The following is a 20,278-nucleotide window of genomic DNA, read 5'->3' as shown; positions in this document are numbered from 1 at the left end:
CTTCCTTAGGAAAATGTTATGTGATAAGAAGGAAATTAAGTTTTCCACTGTATGTAAATTTTAGACGTTTTCATATTCTGCCCTGTATTTTTTAATTCAGATATCTGAATCATTCTGATTCATATTTGTAGAAAATGTATCTTAGGATACCTGTCTAGTTATATAAAGATACTATTTTAAGCCATGTATGGTCTGAGGAGCTGGTAAAGGCAGGGCGCAGGAGTGGAGTATTTTGCTAGGGATCTCACTGTCATAGATATATCCCCAATATGGGATTTATAAGACATTCTTCTCCCTTTTTATCACCTGAAAAGCCAGTTTCCCTGCTCCCTCTGGCCAGAAGTATTGCTTTATCATCTGTCACATATTAGGTTCTTAACTTAAAAAGACTTCATCCCTAGCCAGCAAATCGGATAGTGCTTTTTATCATGCTCAGTCTTAAAAATAATAATAGATTTTATCAGAGTTAAACTTTTAAACTGTTTTTGTGTGAAAAATGCTACAAACAGATTTGGTCAAAAACGTCGTCTTAGAGAGAGGAACGAGGGACCTGGCATGAAATCCTTTTCTGGTTAATGATGGAGAGTCAGATCTTACTCTTTATGAACTTTTGGTAAATTCTTAGAGCTCATCAGGCTTTGGGTCAGAACTTCAGTGTTCGGACATACCTAGCTAGGCTGCTGGAAAGTCTGATCTCAATTAGTGAAACTACGTGTTTAGAGAGGTTTTGGGGGTTTAAGTTATTACACTATCTCAGACATCAAAATACGGCCTTAAACTGTGGTTCTTTTTTAACGTGTTGGACCAGTTCTCAAAATTTTAGCCTAAAAATGTGAGTAGCTAAGTTGTAAAAATGAGATCACGGAAAGATGAGAAGGTTCTGAGCTCTGTTCTGCAGTCATATGGCAGGCAAAGCTAGTATTTGCTATAGTGTGAATAAAACAACTTTCAGCCAATCCTTTAAGATAAACAAAATGTTTCCAGAAATAATTTTTCATAAGAACAAATTTTGTTTTCTTAGCCATGGCAAGCGTTTAAATATTCTTGAAATCATGCTTATGTAGTGAAATAAACTGCTTTCTTGTATCTGATGTTAGCATTTTTTCTTCAGTGGATATGGCATGATAACATGCAGTTTCTTCAAGACAAGAACATTTTTGAACATACGTATTTTGGGTAAGTTTTTCTTAAAAAATGTAATATTAATGCTTCTTTTCTTCTTGCAGATTTTCATTATTTATTTTAATTAACAAATAAAATTACTGACTCTAGGTTTATGTGGCAGTTGTGTAGTAGCATCCCAAGCACACTACCAGATCCAAAAGCGGTTTCCCTGATGACAGCAAAGGTAACTACTCCACAAGTATATCATGCTTATTTTACATTTTACCCTCTTTACATTTTCATTCAGACATTCTATAATTAATGGTGCAATGTTTTTTTTTTCAGTTAAGCACTTCCTTTGTACTAGAGACATTTATTCATTCAAAGGAAAAGGTATTCTATTTATTTGTAAATTCTGATTAAGTAACTGCATGAATATAGTGAAAAGTATGTCTGTACTTTTTCATTTTAGAGGTGTGATTTAGAGATGTATGAAGTACCATAGATGATACAAAGTTGATACTGAGTGTCATTTACATTTATAGTAATGCACAATGGACAAAAATGCTGTTTCTGGTTTTAGCCTGCTTTGCCTCAGCAATGCGTCAGGAACAACAGATCTTGTGTTCTTTTCATTTGAAAATTCCTGGATGATTTGCATTTTAACAAGCACTTGTTAAAGTCTGATGTAGAGGGGAGTGTTTACCACTGAGCAACAGTTGTGCTCATGAATTTTTAAGTCATAATTACTAGCGCGAACAGCAAGAAAGTTCTGTTCTATCTGAAACATCTTTATGCTCAGTCAGATTTTACTTCTTTCTCATCTATGGTGGCATAATGCTACTAATTCTGGATTGTCTGGGATTAGTAAGAATATGTAATAATGTGTAATTGGACAATTAGTCCAAATGTGTAGGTACTGCTAGCATTCGTTTCAATGTATGTACTGTTCCTTTTGTGTAGGGGCAACATATTACTGGTTTACAAAGCGTTTAGTGTTTCTAACTATATTCTTAAGATTCAGTGTTCAAGCTGACCATTTAGAAATGTTTAAAGATTTAAGTTGCAATTTATTATTTGAAGTTACAGGTTTTTTCTATATTTCTTTTTGCAGCCTACAATGCTTCAGTGGATTGAACTGTTAACAAAACAGTTTAATAACAGTCAGGCAGCTTGTGAAGTAAGTGACTTAGGAACTCAGCAAAGTACAAACCAACTTTCTATGTATTGTTTAACTTTCCTGGAGGTTCGTATCCCTGGAATATTTTGGACTATGAACTACTGTGTTTGGCGTATTTGTGCACTATGAGATGAAATTCATTCTCTCTGAATACTGCAGATTCTGGGGAATGACTTGACTTTTATTTTCAGAAGCCTATGGTGAGACCACAGGCCAAAATCCTTTTGTCACTAGAATAGAGAATACAGTGTCACAGCCTCTTTATTAGATTATTATGTATGGATTTGTGTAATTAAGAGGTGTTTAAATGAAATCACACAAGAGAAGTGGAAAGACAGACTAATGTTTAAGGACTAGAATGGCAGGGACTGGAGTTGAATCCAAGGGAAGAGGGCAGTGAGATGAGTGAAGAAAATTAGAAGGGGAATAAGAACAGCTAATGTTAAGCTTAGCTGAAAACAAATTCTTATAGTGCTTTGCTTGTGAAGCTGAGGATCTTGTACCCAATGTGTAGAAATACTGAAAACTCCTAGAAGAAGGAGAAAAAAAAATGGAGGAATGTTTTTTTTTTATATAAAATTTTTCAGGACACTGCCTGAAGGAAGTAGTAAAAAATACTCAGGTACAATTAAAAAGAACAACAACTTGGGTTCTTTAATTTAAACTGTCTTTCCTTGTGAATAAAGCAAGATTTGTGGAATCTCAACTGTATTATTTGCTGAGTCTAACTTTGAATTAATCATTCTCTGTTATTTTTATACGTTTCCTGTCTCTGGAGGTAGTAAGGCTTTTCCACATTTTAAAGTGCAAAAGGGATCTAATTCAGGAACTACATTCTTGTTTAAGCCTATCCCTATTCTACAAGATTCTTCAGCTTATGCTTCATTGTAAGCATCAGGTTTTTATTCTGTTGACATCACTTTTCAGGATAAGCGTGTCCTTCCAGAGAACTGAATAATGGCACACAGAACTCGGGGATAAGAAGATACTGGATATAAATGTATATAGATGTTTACTGCTATTGATCTTTATTCTTTTCTTGTCATGCACGGAAGACATATAGATTTCCCTTGGATTAATATTGCTTATTCCTTAATAATAGTAACATCAATTTCTCTTCAGACTTTAATATCATGCAAAAAGAAGATTGGACTAGAACAAGGTTGGAACAAAACTAACAAAGTATGTATCTTCTGCAGTGGTTTTTGGATCGTATGGCTGATGATGATTGGTGGCCAATGCAGATTCTAATAAAGTGTCCCAATCAGATTGTGAGACAGGTAAGAAAAAATGTTGCTTTTTAAGTCAGGTGACTACTTGACCCGTGAACAGAAATGGACAATTACTATGGCACATACAAGGATTCTGAAAGTTTTTATCAATACCTGTAACTATCTTATTCTTTTCTCTTCTTGCATGTGATTTAGAGAAAATATTTGGCCATGGGAGCGTTATTGCTGGATGAAAGCAAATCAGTATTACTATAGTGCTGTAGTTGTACAGTTAGGATCACAAAATGTCCCAATAGATACAAATTAAGGTTTCTGCAGCGCCCATATGATCTCTACAAACTTGAACACTTTACATTAAAAATGTTTTTGTTCTGAATTGGTTCAACAATAATGCCTCAAGGCACACATTCAGAAAATAAAAACATAATAAATTGTGTACATTCAGTACTCCTAACGGAAAGCTTCACTTCTAAACTTCTGCCTTTGGGTTTTGTAGATAGATTTCATTTTATAACATTATGCCACAAAGTTTTGTTAATTACCCTTTCTGGAAATGTTTAAAATTGAAAAAACCCTACATTAGTAGCATTTGGATGTTCACAGATACAAATACTATTAATAGTTTCACCTATAAGTATACTTTATTTGCAAGTTGTTTAGGTAAAAACTTTAGCAATTATTTTATCTCACCTGAACCCTTCAATTGGTTTAACTTTTCTGATTATTGAAGTAATATTTCCGTATAGAACCATACATAGTTTCTTTATGCAACCCATTATTAAAGGAATATATTTCATGAGAGAACTCTGTGCAAGATCTTAGGCCAAGCTCTAATCCTTGATGAATGTTTTAGAAATTAAAATTTACTGGAAGTAATTTCCTTAAAATTTTCACATAAATTCTCATAGCCAGAGGCAAAAATCTTGTCAAAAATATCTGAACATTTCAGAAAACAGAGATTGAAGAAACAAAAATGTTTATGAGCAGCAGCCTTAGGTCATGTTTCAGTAGCGTACAGTGCCCACCAGTACTAAAAACTGGTTTTAGGGTTCCTCCATCAGATCTGTTTATAACACCAGGTTTGACTATTCTGTTAAAACGTGATGTGTCGGTACACCAAGAAAGGGAATGGGGGTGTCTCAATCTCATCTTTAACTTTGACTCACGTAGAGCTGGAAGTGGTACTTGGAGACAGAATATTCTTTGCTTGGAAAATGGATATTGACCTATATGTAAAAGAATGAACATGTGGAGTTCATTTACTTATGCATTTGCAGATGTTCCAGCGCTTGTGTATTCACGTGATACAGAGACTGAGGCCAGTGCACGCACATCTCTATCTCCAGCCAGGAATGGAAGACTGGTAAAATAATAACACCTGAAAACTTCTATTTATTACATGTGTTACAGCAACTGCTTTTGTTTAATCAATTATTCAAAATGGTCTTGTAAACATAAAATAGTACTGGTTTAATTGTTCTTTATTATTCTACCCAAAATGCTCTGATTTACTTAAAAATATTATTGTGGTTGGAAAAGCCCGTGTTTAAAGATACATTGTCTGAAACATTTGTTCCCTTAGACTAGATTTTCAGCATAGTCTTTCTTTTCACTGCCAGCGTAAATCTCACTAATCGTACACGAGAATCCGATTGTAACTTGGATCCAGAGGCATAGAGGTGCAAATTTTAATTTGTGCATCTAGTAAAAGAGGTTGGAGATGAGAGTCTAGTCCTGTGTCATACAGCTACATCACAGTTTTTGTCAAAAAGTAGGAAAAAAATACTGGATTCTGCTTTGTTCTGCTAATTATCAAGAAAGCTGTCACTTTGTCTCCAATTATGAAATATTTATTGGTTTTGATATATGAGAAGAAGAAAGTGTTTTTTCTTTCATCTTTTTGGCTTAAGCTTGTAATCCTGATAGTAACTTTTTTCCAGAGCAAAAATGGCAGAGTTTGTAATAACTGCCATAACAAAACTCAGGACATGAAGATACTTTTCATGGCAAAAAAATATAATTTCATTTTCTCCGGCAGCCTTACTTTAAAAGACTCTGTCACTTGTTTTGTTCAGTGATAAGATCCAACTTTCAGTAGATGGATAATGTTGAACGTGTGTGTTTTCTGCCCTGTCAGGATCCTGTGTATGTGTTTAGGAGACTGCCCTTCCTTAGTTCCACAGCACAATTAGCTATAACAGCATTCTTGCTTGAAACTCAGGGAATTTGACATGCAAATCAAGAAGATGATTTTAAATAGGAGATCCCCAGTACTATTTTTTTCAGAATTCTTTCCCTGGCTAGAATCTTGATTCAAAATACTGAGTTTATTCACCTTTCAACATTTTGAGTCCCAAATGCTACCTTACTTGAAGCCCTGTTGTTATCTAGGCTATACTTGGCATAAGAGAAAGCGTTAGAGATCTGAGTAGGACAGAGTAGGTAACTGTAAGTTTTTCTGAATTTTTTTTTTTTTGAGTAGTTCAAGATGATTTTATGCCCCATGTATTGTGTGAAATACCTAAACTGGATTTTGTTTTCAGTTCGGATGACATGGATGGTCCTGTGGAAGACATCGGCAGTCGCTCTTGTGTAACGCGCTTTGTGAAGACGCTCTTGGCAATCATGGAGCACGGTGTTAAGCCTCACAGCAAACATCTCACAGAATACTTTGCCTTTCTTTACGAGTTTGCCAAAATGGGAGAAGAGGAGGTGAGTGTGGCCTTGTAGCTGTGGGAATGAGGTATGTGTATGCATGGCTGGATTTTCAAGTAATTCAATATCTGCGTATTTCAGAGCCAGTTCTTGCTTTCCCTGCAAGCCATATCTACAATGGTCCATTTCTACATGGGAACTAAAGGGCCTGAAAATGTAAGTTGGAATATTTTGTGTAACCAGAACTAGTCTTTCATATTTTACATACGTGATCATTAGTGCTGTGTCTTTTGAACCATCTTTCAGCTGTTAAATTTAAATTGCTTCACTCATATAATTTTTTTCAATGTTTAAGTGAATATAATATTTTAAAAAGATGCTGAATTGGCTGTTTCTATTTAGTATAGAAATAGATATTAAGTAGAGGCAAATAGAGTCGCCCTCATCACGCTATTAATGGTAACTATTGGTTGCTCCTGTTGTACAACTTAAGCTGTTAAATTTACTTGCTTTTTTAATTAAACAGACCACCATATCAAGCTATGTAGTGGCTTCAACCAACCTAGCTTTTGCCTTTGTAAATACAATTTAGCTTATGCAAAATGAATGCTTCAACATGAAAATCAAGTGATTGGGTATTTACCTGGTTTGATTCATGCAAGTTTATTAATTTATTTTGAATAAAAGGTCAGAATATCTGCAAAACCATGTACTGGCTCTTTGAAATTAGGGCTCAAAATGTCCACATTGCAGTTACCTTTTTTATCCTTCAGCCACAAGTTGAAGTACTTTCTGAGGAAGAAGGGGAGGAAGAGGAGGAAGAGGAAGATATACTTTCTTTAGCAGAAGAAAAATACAGGCCTGCTGCACTTGAAAAGATGATTGCCCTGATTGCTCTTCTAGTTGAACAGTCTCGCTCAGAAAGGCAAGAGCTTCTGAAAAACCAAAGTAAATTCTAATCTAAGCTAGTTCAGAAAGGAAGGAGAGGTTTTATGGGCTTGGGGGTGCATTGTGGGCTTTTTTAACAGCATAAATGAGCTTGTTTACAGGCCCATTCTATTTTTAAACATTTAAAAGATAAATGTTTTGTCATTGTTGACCAAATAAAAGACTCAGGCTAAATCCTTGAACACATTCAGCTGCCCACATTTGGATTTCTTCTTTTGTTTGGTCTGTCTCAGTACAAAATATTTATTATTTTTCTTCAGTTTTGTGTCTGTACTTTTATTTTCTCTTGTATATTGTGATACTCAGTCCTGTATTTCTCCTTGACCTTAATAATCTCTGAAGTGAAATGATAAAGGCTTTTTTGTATTTTAGGCATTTAACTTTGTCACAAAACGATATGGCAGCATTAACAGGAGGAAAGGTAATTCATTTAAATATGACTGTATAACTCCCCCCAAAAATGCACGTATGTACATATGTAGTTGTAGACAGGGTATCAATATCTTATTTATTTGTTGCAGGGTTTTCCTTTTTTGTTTCAACATATCCGTGATGGTATCAACATCAGGCAAACTTGCAATCTCATTTTCAGCTTGTGTCGGTACAATAATCGACTCGCAGAACATGTAAGTATCAGCAACTATAGCTATGTATGGAAAATCTTAGCTAATAAGTGTAATGGGGTGGGTTTTATTATTTTAACTGAATAAGCACAAGTCTAAGTGAGTTTTGTTTGTTTTGTTTTTAAGATTGTGTCCATGCTTTTCACATCTATAGCAAAGTTGACTCCTGAGGTATGTAAAAATGCTGCCTGTATATTAAGTAATTTGTATTAATGTTTCTGTTTTAAATTACTTAAATAATCCTTTGCTAATCAAAAACCTTGCATGGAAGATGATCCATGGAAGTTTTTGTGACATTAAATGAAGTCTTAACAGCACTGTATATTAAGTTTTCTAGAGCAGAAATCTGGTATGCAGTTTAAGATGAAACTTTTAGTTAAAGCCAAATAACATATTTCTAGATTCTCCACCTATATGAATTTAAAAGAAATTGGTAACAATAAAACGCGTGTGCTACAATAAGTGGAGATATGTAATTATCGTCTGGTGGTTCGAGTTTTGGGGCACTATTTTGCAGTTCTGGGCATGCAAACACATTTCTCAGTCAGAATAAATTCCTGCCCTGGTGATAACAAAAATGCTGAGAGTTCCAAATAGATTCCACATGAAAAATATGTACAGAGTGAAGAAGTGTGTGCTCACACAAGGACGTTCTTGTACACTGCTGTCAGAAAAGCAAAAACCATCAGGAAAAATGGAGGGCGCGTCAAGCAGAGGAGACGTGATCGTGGCTGGAAAAGCAGCATGTACTGAATCATTCTCCTGACAGCTTTGCTTTGTGTCATAGGATGGGCACTATCAGACGACAACAGTCTGCTTCCCTCCTGTCAGGCTCACATTTGCTACGTTTGTATGATTTTTGCTTTGCACATATGCACGTGCACCAGACACGTGTTTGGTGAGGTGAAAAATATGTAATAATAATAATAGTAACCACTTTATTGAAGTGTTGTTAAAAGCTGAGTGACTCTTAGCAACCTTAAAAAAGAAAATTCATATTAGAGCCAACATGTTAGAGTAGAAATGTTGGTGGTTTCGGAGGAAAACAGTGTGCCAAGAATAATGATCAGTGCAAACCCTCAAAGTGTGATGCTTTTGGAGAAACTTTTCAGGATCCATGTTCCATATCATGCAAATACATAAAATTAATAGCTTCTCTGAGATAGTGCAATCTTCTCTGTATGTACAACAGAATAAATGGGTGAATTCTTCAAGACTGTACAGCTTGATTTTTCCCTCCCTTTGTTCAGAATAATGCGTGTACTGTTATTTCCTTGTAACTGTGTACTTCTGCTAGACTGATCCTATCTAGGATGATCGTGTTGCCTTGCACTGGCTATAAAAAGTGGCTTAATTCTACTGTATTCATATGTGGCTACAGTAGAATTAATATATATATGTGGATTATTGACAGACTAAATAATAACAGATTAAAAGTAATATAAATGTTCATGTCAGAAGTTCATAGAAATATGTTTTCATGCAAATATTTAGATTTTTTTTTTTGAAGTCTCTAAAAAAAAACAGTGGATGAAATGAAATAGATCAAAATGGATATTTCTCCTTGTATGCATTACAGGCAGCCAATCCTTTTTTCAAATTGCTGACCATGCTGATGGAATTTGCTGGTGGACCTCCAGGAATGCCACCCTTTGCTTCTTACATTCTGCAGAGGATATGGGAGGTACAACATGTACAAGCAAACCCAAGCTAAATTGTTTTCTCTTGTTCATTCTTTTATGGCTGTGAAAGGGTTTTACACGTAATTGTTATCCTTGCTGCATCGATTCCTGATTTTTTTTTTTTTAATGACCATTTCTCATCCAAATGAACAGCAACAGCTAATAGACATTTAAAAGTTCTGCTCTAACTTTTAATGTTATTTTAACAGCATTCTAGTTAACTGGTTTTTCAGTTTAACTTTAAGTTTTAGTTTAATGAGAAACTAATTGATTCATAAGAAGGGTCTAGAATGCTGCTTCTAGACAAATTCCATTTATTTTTCTCAGTTATCCTTTTGCAAGGACTGTAAAATGTTTCAAGGCCCATTGTTTGTTAGGGTTTTTTATCCATTATGTACCGGTTCTTTGAATATTCATTTGACCTTTTTTTCCTCTGTAAAATACTCATTAACATTTTTAACCCATAAAATAGTGCTAAATGGAATCTAGTGGATAATTGCTGTGGTGCAGGACCATTCTTGCTTGTGTTTCTAAAGCGAGGAAGAGACTTTTTAATCAAGTTGGCACAGGGTTAAATTCCTTGATCTGAGCAATAGATGAGGAAATAAAGCTTTCACTTCAACAAACAGCTCTGAGTTCCCAGTGCAATTTACTGTCTGTATGTGTGTAACTTGTTAAGCAATCCTCTTTTTTTATTTCCCTCCTTATTCTCACTACACAAACTGAATGTCCAGAGGAGGCGAGTCAGTGACGGGTTTCTGTTGGAAAGCCAAACTTTTAAGTCATCAGTTCAGTCTCAGGCGCTGTCAGCAGGATTATCCTCACCTTGTTGACACGTTTGAAGGTTTAGAGTTACAAATTGTGTAGGCAGGGATGAGAGGCCCAGTAGTTAATGCACAGACAGAGAGATTTAGGGCGTAGAACCTGCTTTTGCAGCCACTCCAGTTTCTAGAAGTCGTTAACAAGTGATTGAGCGATGAAGAGAGTGAAAAATGATAGTCTCTTTCTTGGAGATGCCCTCCAGCTATTATGAAGGAAACTTGACAGATCAATTTGTCATTTCTAAAAAAAAGGAAGGAGATTGTTCTTAATGTGTTTATTTTTAAATGGAGATTAAAATTTTATCAGCAGAGTTTTGGTCGTGTCAGCTAGTGGATTAGAGTAGTTGGGAACAGCTTCAGCAGTTCGGTTACTGCCTGTGGTTCCTTAGATAGAGTTTGTTCCTTCTGCCCTGTCTGGGCACCTGGACCTCAAGGTAAAAAGAAACCAGTTTTTAAAAATGAGCAAACGAGTGAACTACATTTATTGACCTAATAATATGTCAACATATTTTTAACTCCACAGAACCAGCAAGGCGCAGGGAGCTGCATTTTCTCCCTGTTATCTGTAAGGCTTTGGTGGCTGTACAGCAGCACTCCCCAGGCTTTTCATTACCTTGGAAAAGCACTAGATGAATTTACTCCTTCAAATTGCATATTCATCAAAAACATAATAGCTACCCTCAGCATGAAGCTGTATGAACTTATTTGCATACCATTTATGTTCTTTTGATAGAAGTTGTATAAAAATACTGATTCAGTGTTAAGGTTTTGTGTTAGCTTTTAAATAAAAAAAAATTGTTTATAAAGACAAGATTGTTCAGTTTTCTCAGTCTGTAACATTTCACCTCTTTAAGTATCTCAGTGTACACAGAAAGGGTGTGTAGAGTAACTTCCTGGACTTAGATTGAACTTTCAAAAGCTCTGAACAAGATTCAGAAGCACAAATCAGTGATATTTTAATAAGGGTTTTCTTTGTTTGCCTGAGCACCTCAGTCTTGTATGTGCTTTGATAGCCTTAAGTGATTTTGAAAAAATATTTTGAAAGTCTTAGTAGTTATTTTTAGAGTTTTTAAATATAGTCAGTACACAGTATCAAGGTTAATGTATTAGTTTTTATTTTTCCACTCTTTCAGGTCATTGAGTACAACCCATCTCAGTGCCTGGATTGGCTGGCTGTGCAGACACCTCGAAATAAACTAGCTCACAGCTGGGTGCTGCAGAACATGGAAAACTGGGTTGAACGTTTTCTTCTGGCACACAACTATCCTCGAGTGAGAACTTGTAAGTTAAATTGAAGAAAATCATTCTTCTGTTGTAGCAAGTTACTATGCATGGGGTATTCCTGTCACAAATGAAATACATGCTCTTGCGCTTGTCTCTTCTTCCTTTTCCAATTGTTTTAGACTTGCTGTATTTTAAAATATTAGTACAACTGCGGTCCCTCATCAAGACACACTGCCTGGTTTTGATGAAGGCTATGTTTTGATTTTGTAATTTGAATGATGCATTAGTAGGTTCTTTATCTTATGTGGTTAATCTACAAGCTTCAGGAAATCCAAAAGAAGAAAAAGAAATAATCTAAGACGTTCTCCATGGTTTCCATCACACAGTTGTACTGTAGGCAGGAGTAGTACATGTTCTTCTTTCACCCATCACGGAGTAATCTTTAGTTGAGTCCTTTGAACTTGTGGATGAAGGAGAAGCAGCCTGTGCTGCTTCTCAACTCTGGGGTGTCCTGGCTCTCTAGATTCTCTAGGAATCACACTACCGGGCCATTGCCAAGACCACACTTTCAGCCTTTCCTGTGTCTAAATTGTAAAAAGGAGGTTGCACAGTAAGAGGCCACGCTGAACTTTAATACATTTTCTGTGGTTGAAGGAGATGTGGAAACTGGAGGTACAGCTTTGCAACAGACTCCAGTTGTAAACACCTCCGAAGAGGTAGTGATGTCTTGATCAAGCAGTGTGCCATTTAGTCATAGGAAACATCTGGGTTTGTATTTCTGTGATGGGATGCATTGTGGTAGAACAGTCAGAACCAAGCAGCAGATGGGAAAGCAAATCTCAGCACCACTTTTCACGTGCTTTGTGCTAGTCCTATCCACTCTGATTTTTCGTGTCCAGTGTGAATATAGTAATACCAGATTCTGCAAAATGCTTTGAAACCTGTAAATGGAACACACACTGTACTTTAACTTCTGATTAAATGACTGTTAAGCATGTGTGTCATTTTCAAAGGTGTAACTGATTTGTTTTTATTTGAAGCCGCAGCCTATCTCTTGGTGTCGCTTATTCCAAGCAATTCCTTCCGTCAGATGTTCCGATCAACTCGCTCTTTGCACATCCCTACCCGCGATCTGCCTCTCAGTCCAGATACCACAGTAGTTCTTCATCAGGTCTACAATGTGCTTCTTGGCCTTCTTTCAAGAGCTAAGCTATATGTTGATGCTGCTGTTCACGGCACTACAAAACTTGTGCCCTACTTCAGTTTCATGACATATTGTTTGATCTCAAAAACTGAGAAACTCATGTTTTCTACTTACTTCATGGACTTGTGGAACCTTTTCCAGCCTAAACTTTCTGAGCCGGCTATAGCCACCAACCACAACAAACAGGCTTTGCTCTCTTTTTGGTATAACGTGTGTGTCGACTGCCCGGAGAACGTCCGCCTTATTGTACAGAACCCCGTGGTGACGAAGAACATTGCCTTCAATTACATCCTCGCAGACCACGACGATCAGGATGTGGTGCTCTTCAACCGCGGGATGCTGCCTGCCTACTACGGCATCCTGCGCCTCTGCTGTGAGCAGTCTCCTGCGTTCACGAGGCAGTTGGCTTCTCACCAGAACATCCAGTGGGCCTTTAAGAATCTCACGCCACATGCCAGTCAGTACCCAGGAGTAAGTAGATCGACACAGAAAAATACCTTTTCCTTGTTAGTATTTCCTCTCTTATGGAATGTCTCTTTTAAGGAAAGAGATTAAGAGGCTTATTTAATGTATGCAGTGGTGAAAGTATTATATTTTGGTTTCCTGGTATAAGTAATTAATAATGTGTTTAGGTCCAAGTACTGCGCTTTGTGGGGTATTGTTTTGGGGTTTTGGATTTTCTTCCTTGCTGTGTAGCAGTTGGAGAGCAGATGTTTTTTTCTGGAAGCAGACACTGGTGTTTCCACCGTTCTTCAATATTCTGTACGCCAGTCTAGTCGTAAGAAACAGGGAATAGCCTTTAATGGTGGTTTCAAGAAAGCGTGTTGCGTTCCACCACACTGAGTTGGAGGAATTCCCAGTGAGTTTCTTCTTTGCTTTCAGTTTCTGGAATAGGGCCAAGATGTAGCCCGTGGCATTCAAACGGAGGATGGCCTGGCGTTCACCTTGGGAACGCTTGTGTACCTTTTGCAAAACATTGGGAGGTTGCACTGTCTCTACAACGTTATGACACTTGCAGTAGAGAGTAGATACTAGTTACAATAGTCCATGTGTAATGGTGAACAAACAGGCTTACAAAGTTTTTAAGAGGCAAAATATGAGATTCCATACATCCTCCTCTTCTTTCTGTCCTCGTACAGAAGGATCCCCAAGAACACAAAGATTTTCTTCACTGTGTAGAGGAGGAGGATGTATGGAATCTTCCATGTTGAACATCTGTCTAGTTCAGCTCACAGAGTAACTTTATACTCTTGACAGTCCTGGGAGTAGTCCTGCTGCTTTCATTGTTTGCATCTCCCCTGGGAAGTCTCAGTTTGTCGTGCCTAGGGACTTTAGTTACTCCACTGTGTTTAGTGTTTTCCATGCGTGTGGGACTTCAGCCAGTTCTAGCACAAGCAGCTTTCTGAATTCTGTTACTTAGAACATGGATGTTATCATCAGAGAATGCGCGTACCCGTGCTGCAGAAGGTGACCCTGCATTCCTCAAGGAAAGCCAGGAAGTTTGGTCACACGGATCAGCATTTCCAGATCCTTTTCTCTCTATATATATATTATATAAATATATGTAGCAATGAGCTGTGATGTTGGGAGACATCAAAACATCCATTTAAGGTTCCTAAGGGTTATCTCAAATAGCTGGGTCCTAACCTACGCAGTAAATGGTAACGGCTACAAGCAAACTGCATTGAAGATAGATAAGAAATAGCCACAACTTCTGTGTCAAGATTTTAGCTTTTAAGAAGCGCTTAGTTGTAATTATTTAAGGTTAAAATGTTGTTCAGTGATTTTTATAACTTTTTTATAATGCTTAAAAATGTATTCCCATCTAAATTTGCTTACACGTATTTGTTCTGTATATTACTTAGTAGAAGTAATACAGGATAAGAAATACCAATAAGAAGATACAACCCATAACATACAGAGAGAGATTACTCTAACCTCTAATGTTTGTGTGTGTTTTAGGCGGTAGAAGAGCTGTTTAACCTCATGCAACTGTTTGTAGCTCAGAGACCAGACATGAGAGAGGAAGAGATAGAAGACATAAAGCAATTTAAGAAAACAACCATAAGCTGTTACCTGCGCTGCTTGGACGGACGGTCTTGTTGGACTACTTTAATAAGGTACGGTAGTAGTGACGTTGTAAGGTAATAATCTCATCCTGTTGGAATAAGAACTATGTTTTACTGAATGTGAAGTACAATAAAAATCAGTGGTGTTATTTTGATGCTCTTTTTCAACAAGTTTTGTGGATACTTCTATTCAGAAGCAAGCAAAGTTACAATTGTAACAATTTTTTCAAAACCCATTGTTTGTGAATGTAATTTATTTTAGAATGTTTCATCATATAAAAATTCAGAAACTAAACAGATATTTTACAATAAACAGGTGTAAACCAAGATGGGTATCGTCAGGGTTCAAAAAGAAACACCGTGACAAAATTGCATTAGTAGAGCCCTTGAAAAAAAAAACCTAAGTTGCCATCAGAGGCATTTTTAAATGAAAAAGTGGGGGGCGGGAAATGAGAATAATTACATTCTTTTGGGGTTTCTTTGTTCTTCTGTGATTTTTTCCTAAAATATGGCATAAGCATAACAATTTTAAGAATTTGTATGAATTATGAGAAGATGATATGTAATTTTCAGTGTTCTCAATGTTTGGATTTTTTTCCTAGTGCCTTCAGAATATTACTAGAATCTGATGAAGACAGACTTCTCGTTGTGTTTAATAGAGGATTGATTCTGATGACTGAGGTAAATACTTTGTTACTTAATTATAACAAACATCTTGCTTTTTCATCGAGTCATCCCTTCCTTCCTGACAATGTGTTTGCTTTAAATTGTTTTCATATGATATCATATGAAAGGTATGAAGTGTGATGATTAAGTACTGGCATACATGTAAAACCTTAAAATCTTAAGGATCACAGGAAGGATAAAAAAAGATTTACCAGACATTTTTGTGTGTCTAAACACTAATGGAGGAGGTTAAGGGAGTAAATTTGAAGCAATACAAATCTTAACACAGGATAAAGATAACAGGTTAGTTGGTACTAATGATTAGGTAGGATAACTATAAAAGGGATGTAGCTTAAATAGAAAAGATGAGCAAGAACTAAAAGGGTGATGTGTCATCTTGTATGTCAGGGACAGCTACAATCGCTCCGAGGTTCATAAAGGAGAGTAAATCAGGTCTACTGGAAAAGGTGCAAGCAGTAAGAGATGTCATGAGTAGTAAGAAATCAGTCTTGACTTTCTTCACATAGGTACTTCCCCTGCCGCCTGCAATAAGACTTTGTTAGTAGTAAAAAGAAGATCAGGAAAATGTTAGCCTGCTTCTCAAGACAGAGGGAAAGACACCAACAGATTTTGTTGAGAAGAGTGACTATATGCAAACTCGATTTCTTTCCCATGATAAACCTACAATGCATTGCTGGAGCACATTTACTCTCCAGTGTGAAAATAGGAAGCAGTTCATTCTTGACGTATGTGCAATGGTGTAGGCAGAGGTAGAACGGGAGGGATAATAAACTGGTAAAAATCCATGGTGCAAGACAAGTGGGTAGGAGGCAGCTGTAGCTGTAAAACAAATGGGATATTGGAATAGATTGTGTTGAAAGGTGCCAGCCAGCACAACTGGAAGTCGTCAGGAGGACTTTGAGCAAACATCTGTCAAGGATATATATTTAGTCTGCCTTAAGGCATGTGGATAGACTTAGATGATGCTTTGCGGTTGATTCCAACCCCATTTTTATATGGTTTATATAAAAAAATTATCTTTTTATGTCATTAGTTTGTATTTTCTGGGTCAAAGTGTGATAGAAAAAGCTGAAATTACAAAATCAGTTAGGAAAATTAAAATTAAGACAATTTGCAACTGGTTGAAAATTGTGTTTTCACAAGCTCATTATAAATGTCAGCCTTTTGATTAACTGGAATTAGTACATTCAGTAAACTTGGGCTAAAAAGTTAGGAATTGACCTATAACTTATTCATACATGAAACTCACAAGTCGACTGAGATACATCTATATGTATAAAAAGAACTTGTTTAACAGCTTAGTTAACCCTGATCCGTGCTAACAATGGATAATTAAGTTCATAAAGAATGTGTAATATAAGATGCAATTTATCCTATGTAAAGCATTACTAGAAATCAGATAAAAGTAATGTTGCTTTACAGCTTGAAATTACCAGGCCTTTATATTTTCACTTGTTCACTGGAAGTGTTTTGCGTGGTGAAAAGTATCGCATCAAGGAGTTGTCGCATCCAGGAACGTTTTCCACTTAGCAGGGTTGGCCACGTAGCTTTTGTCTTCACTGTAATATAAAAATGACATATCAAGAGTTTGCATTACAGGGAACGAGATTACTGTTTCTTTATCTTTAAAATAGCCCAGCAGATTAAATGTCTTTCCTTACATCTTGTGCTAGAATTTTTGCAGTTGGGAAATGAGTTGCTTTTCCTTCCCAATACTTCTATAAATCACAGATGCCCAGAAGGTATTTTAGTTATAAAAGAAGTAATTCAGCTGATGTACAATCATAATAGCGCGTGTCCTTAAGCAGCATTTTGAAAAATGCCTGGCGTCTCCAGTAATGTTATGTTTTTCCCCCAAATCCACACACCCATGTCTGTCTTTCTGCACATCTAATATCACTTGGTATGCTGGCACAGAAAGATTGGGATTACAGGTATATAAAAATTCTGTGTCTCAAATTATACTTCGTTTATTGGATTTTAGATAAATGTGTGAAAACTTTGTCATTATTTTGAGCCAGTAATATAAAGCTTTTCGTCTCTCTCTCTAAGCTGTATTGGATGTGCTCACAAAATACTCATTTCTTGAGTTGAGATGGGTGTAGCTACTTGTAGAGTGGTTAATGTTATAATAAATTTTACAAATTCAGTTTCCCTTCGGCATGTACATGATACAAATGTAATATGACTCTAGTTTTTGCGTTAAATGAGAACAAAAATCTGCCTTTTGGCCAAAGGCAAGTTTCAGTTTAACCCCCCATACAAGGCTACCTGGTGTTCATTGTCACCAGAACTAGATGTGCAGGACAACGATTATAGGTGATTGTTATAGAAGACACCTGGTCGTTCATTTGTTCGCTCTCTTTCTGTCCCTTTCCCCCCTGCCCCCTCTTTATTTTCTTTTTTTTTTAAAAACTTTTAGTAAATACACTATTTTTTTATACAGATATATTCTCTTTTTAAATGTCGTTGCCTTTGAGTAATTTTGTGATGACATCTAACACAGTGTATTTTGATACATCTTGTTTGAGCATAAAATACATGTAAAAAGTGGTATCTGTAGGATAGAAACAGAAATGATAACAAGTGTGTTAATTTGGCAACAGAAAGTTCTGGTGTTTTTCCCTTTGTAGTCCTTTAACACATTGCACATGATGTACCACGAGGCCACGGCTTGCCACGTGACTGGAGACCTGGTAGAACTTCTGTCCATTTTCCTTTCGGTTCTTAAGTCAACGCGTCCATATCTTCAAAGAAAAGGTTTGTTTATAACTCTTCAAAGGATTATGGCTGTTGTCTGTTAATTGATTGTCATGACCCAAACCCTAGTATTTTATCTCGCTTATTCTATGCTTTATTTAATGAGCTTTTGAGAAGATAACTCAGCAGCTTGCTGTGGTGTTTGCATTTGCAGACGTGAAGCAAGCTCTCATTCAGTGGCAGGAGCGAATTGAATTTGCCCATAAGCTCTTAACTCTGCTAAATTCCTACAGTCCTCCGGAGCTCAGGAACGCTTGTATTGGTAAGTCGTGCTAACGTAACCGCGCTCAGGAGGGACCTGTTCTGCGCAGTTACCTGCTCTGAAATTTCAATTGTGTTTTTGCAAGTGCAGATGCTTACTAGACGCTCTGTAGGTGGGGATTGTTTATACTACTGTTGTCAGTACGTCAATATTGCCATTGTTCCTATTCTAATTAAGTTTTGTCTAGTTAAAATTAATATTCCTACTTCGCCAGGCATGCAGACTGTGCACACACAAAGTCGCCCTTCGTTTTGAGAGGCCAGTTTGGTACCTGATAAGGGGCATGATTTAAGGAGTAAGTCCTGAATTCAGGCATCAGTGAGTTTGGAATCAAATCCCAAATCTTTCAAATATTAACTAACGCTCCGCTCAGAAGGATGCATGGTGACCAAGTTAGTCTGGGTAGCAGCTTTTGGTGTTGGTTTTTATGAGCCGTTACTGGAAGGGGTAATAACAAAAGTAAGGCTTAAATAGCTTGTAGAATCGAATGGATTTGCTTTGTAAAATTGTAGGCGTAGACGTTATATGTAAGTGTCTCTCTTGCATTAGAAGACCTATTTCAAAAAGTTTTTCTAGTTTAGTTTTTTTTAATAGTATTGAATGGATATAATGTGCATTTTTATGCATGCTGCTGAAGGCCTAAAACTGTGTCCAAATTACTTTTGTGTGTGTCATTTGTATGCCTTTTCCCCTTATTTCGAGCGCCTTTCTCATTGTCCTCCTGACTGCTGCTGGTTGGCATTTTCCAGGCATCAAACCTGATAAGTTTAAGAAGAAGGAAAGAGGGTAATTTTATTGAGCTTCTACTTCCCACAAGCTGGCACCCCTCTCACTGGTGGTCGATCTACCACTGAGCAGGTTTTTCTCCCAGCGGCAGCGGTGAAGGGAGTCTTGACTGGTTGAGGGGTGTTCACTTTACGTGCCGTTCTCACAGTAGAGCCTACCTCCACGGTGCACACTAAGTGCAGCAAAAGTGGTATGAAAGAGAGTTTGCAAATGCATGAGCCTTAAGTTAAACTGTTTGCTGTTAAGAAATAACAATATGTAATAGCAAAAACAACTTTTTGTTTGTAGATGTCCTCAAGGAGCTTGTACTTTTAAGTCCTCATGATTTCCTACATACTCTGGTTCCATTTCTACAGCACAATCATTGTACATACCACCACAGTAATATCCCAAGTAGGTATTTCAGTGATTGTATTTTGAAGTTCTCTTACACTATTATTGCTCTGTCGTGTGCCTTGCTGATGTCAAAGATTGACCTTTTTAATATATCCCTATTTTATCCTAACTTATACTACAGTGTCTCTTGGACCTTATTTTCCATGTCGTGAAAATTTGAAATTAATAGGGGGAAAAAGCAACATCCGTCCTCCACGTCCTGAACTTAATATGTGCCTCTTGCCTACCATGGTGGAAGCCAGCAAGGTATGTAAACGTGTGGTCTTACAAATAGCTGGTTCTCTATTGTTTTCCCATTTTTATAAAAGTATGATAAGAATCCAGTAGCATAATGCATTTACGTTCTCTTTGTAAACAAAGCATAATTCTTCTTCAAGATGTGTTGTCCTCATATACTCCATTCTAGATGTGCACTCCAGAAGCACCATTTCCCTGCCCTTGGTCCAGGCATGATAAGGGTTTGAACCTTGTATTCAGGAACAAAACATAGCGTGCGTTTTGATGATCTTCTAGTCTGTTGGTGGCATTTATAAAGAACATTCAGGAACCGCCCAGGGATTGTCCAGATGGGTTTCAAACTCTGTTAAGATTTATGACCAGAGAGCTAAGCAGATCCTCCAGGTTTCACTAGAGCCCATTCCACCG

General features: G+C 36.9%; 1 protein-coding gene across 14 annotated transcripts in view; it reads left to right on the top strand.

Moving 5' to 3' along the window:
- USP34 (ubiquitin specific peptidase 34) overlaps positions 1-20,278 on the top strand; it is a 139,809-nt gene that overhangs the window by 107,128 nt on the left and 12,403 nt on the right. For 7 of the 14 annotated variants that reach the window (XM_068410804.1, XM_068410795.1, XM_068410780.1 and 4 more), the window contains 21 exons: positions 1,112-1,176; positions 1,273-1,348; positions 1,450-1,497; positions 2,219-2,350; positions 3,484-3,564; positions 4,794-4,879; positions 6,060-6,228; positions 6,313-6,387; positions 6,945-7,096; positions 7,492-7,540; positions 7,641-7,745; positions 7,869-7,913; positions 9,322-9,426; positions 11,379-11,526; positions 12,510-13,144; positions 14,636-14,793; positions 15,345-15,423; positions 18,063-18,189; positions 18,344-18,451; positions 19,526-19,630; positions 19,755-19,879. In XM_068410804.1, coding sequence (XP_068266905.1) covers positions 1,112-1,176; positions 1,273-1,348; positions 1,450-1,497; positions 2,219-2,350; positions 3,484-3,564; positions 4,794-4,879; positions 6,060-6,228; positions 6,313-6,387; positions 6,945-7,096; positions 7,492-7,540; positions 7,641-7,745; positions 7,869-7,913; positions 9,322-9,426; positions 11,379-11,526; positions 12,510-13,144; positions 14,636-14,793; positions 15,345-15,423; positions 18,063-18,189; positions 18,344-18,451; positions 19,526-19,630; positions 19,755-19,879 — 2,673 coding nt within the window. The remainder of the gene's footprint in view (positions 1-1,111; positions 1,177-1,272; positions 1,349-1,449; positions 1,498-2,218; positions 2,351-3,483; positions 3,565-4,793; positions 4,880-6,059; positions 6,229-6,312; positions 6,388-6,944; positions 7,097-7,491; positions 7,541-7,640; positions 7,746-7,868; positions 7,914-9,321; positions 9,427-11,378; positions 11,527-12,509; positions 13,145-14,635; positions 14,794-15,344; positions 15,424-18,062; positions 18,190-18,343; positions 18,452-19,525; positions 19,631-19,754; positions 19,880-20,278) is intronic. The other 7 variants (XM_068410851.1, XM_068410820.1, XM_068410838.1 and 4 more) reach the window with 2 other exon arrangements.

Source organism: Nyctibius grandis, chromosome 1 (assembly GCF_013368605.1).
Source record: "Nyctibius grandis isolate bNycGra1 chromosome 1, bNycGra1.pri, whole genome shotgun sequence".
In the NCBI taxonomy this organism is placed as follows: Eukaryota; Metazoa; Chordata; class Aves; order Nyctibiiformes; family Nyctibiidae; genus Nyctibius; species Nyctibius grandis.
Note: the sequence above shows the minus strand (reverse complement) of the source record. Positions and strands in the feature narration are given on the sequence as shown.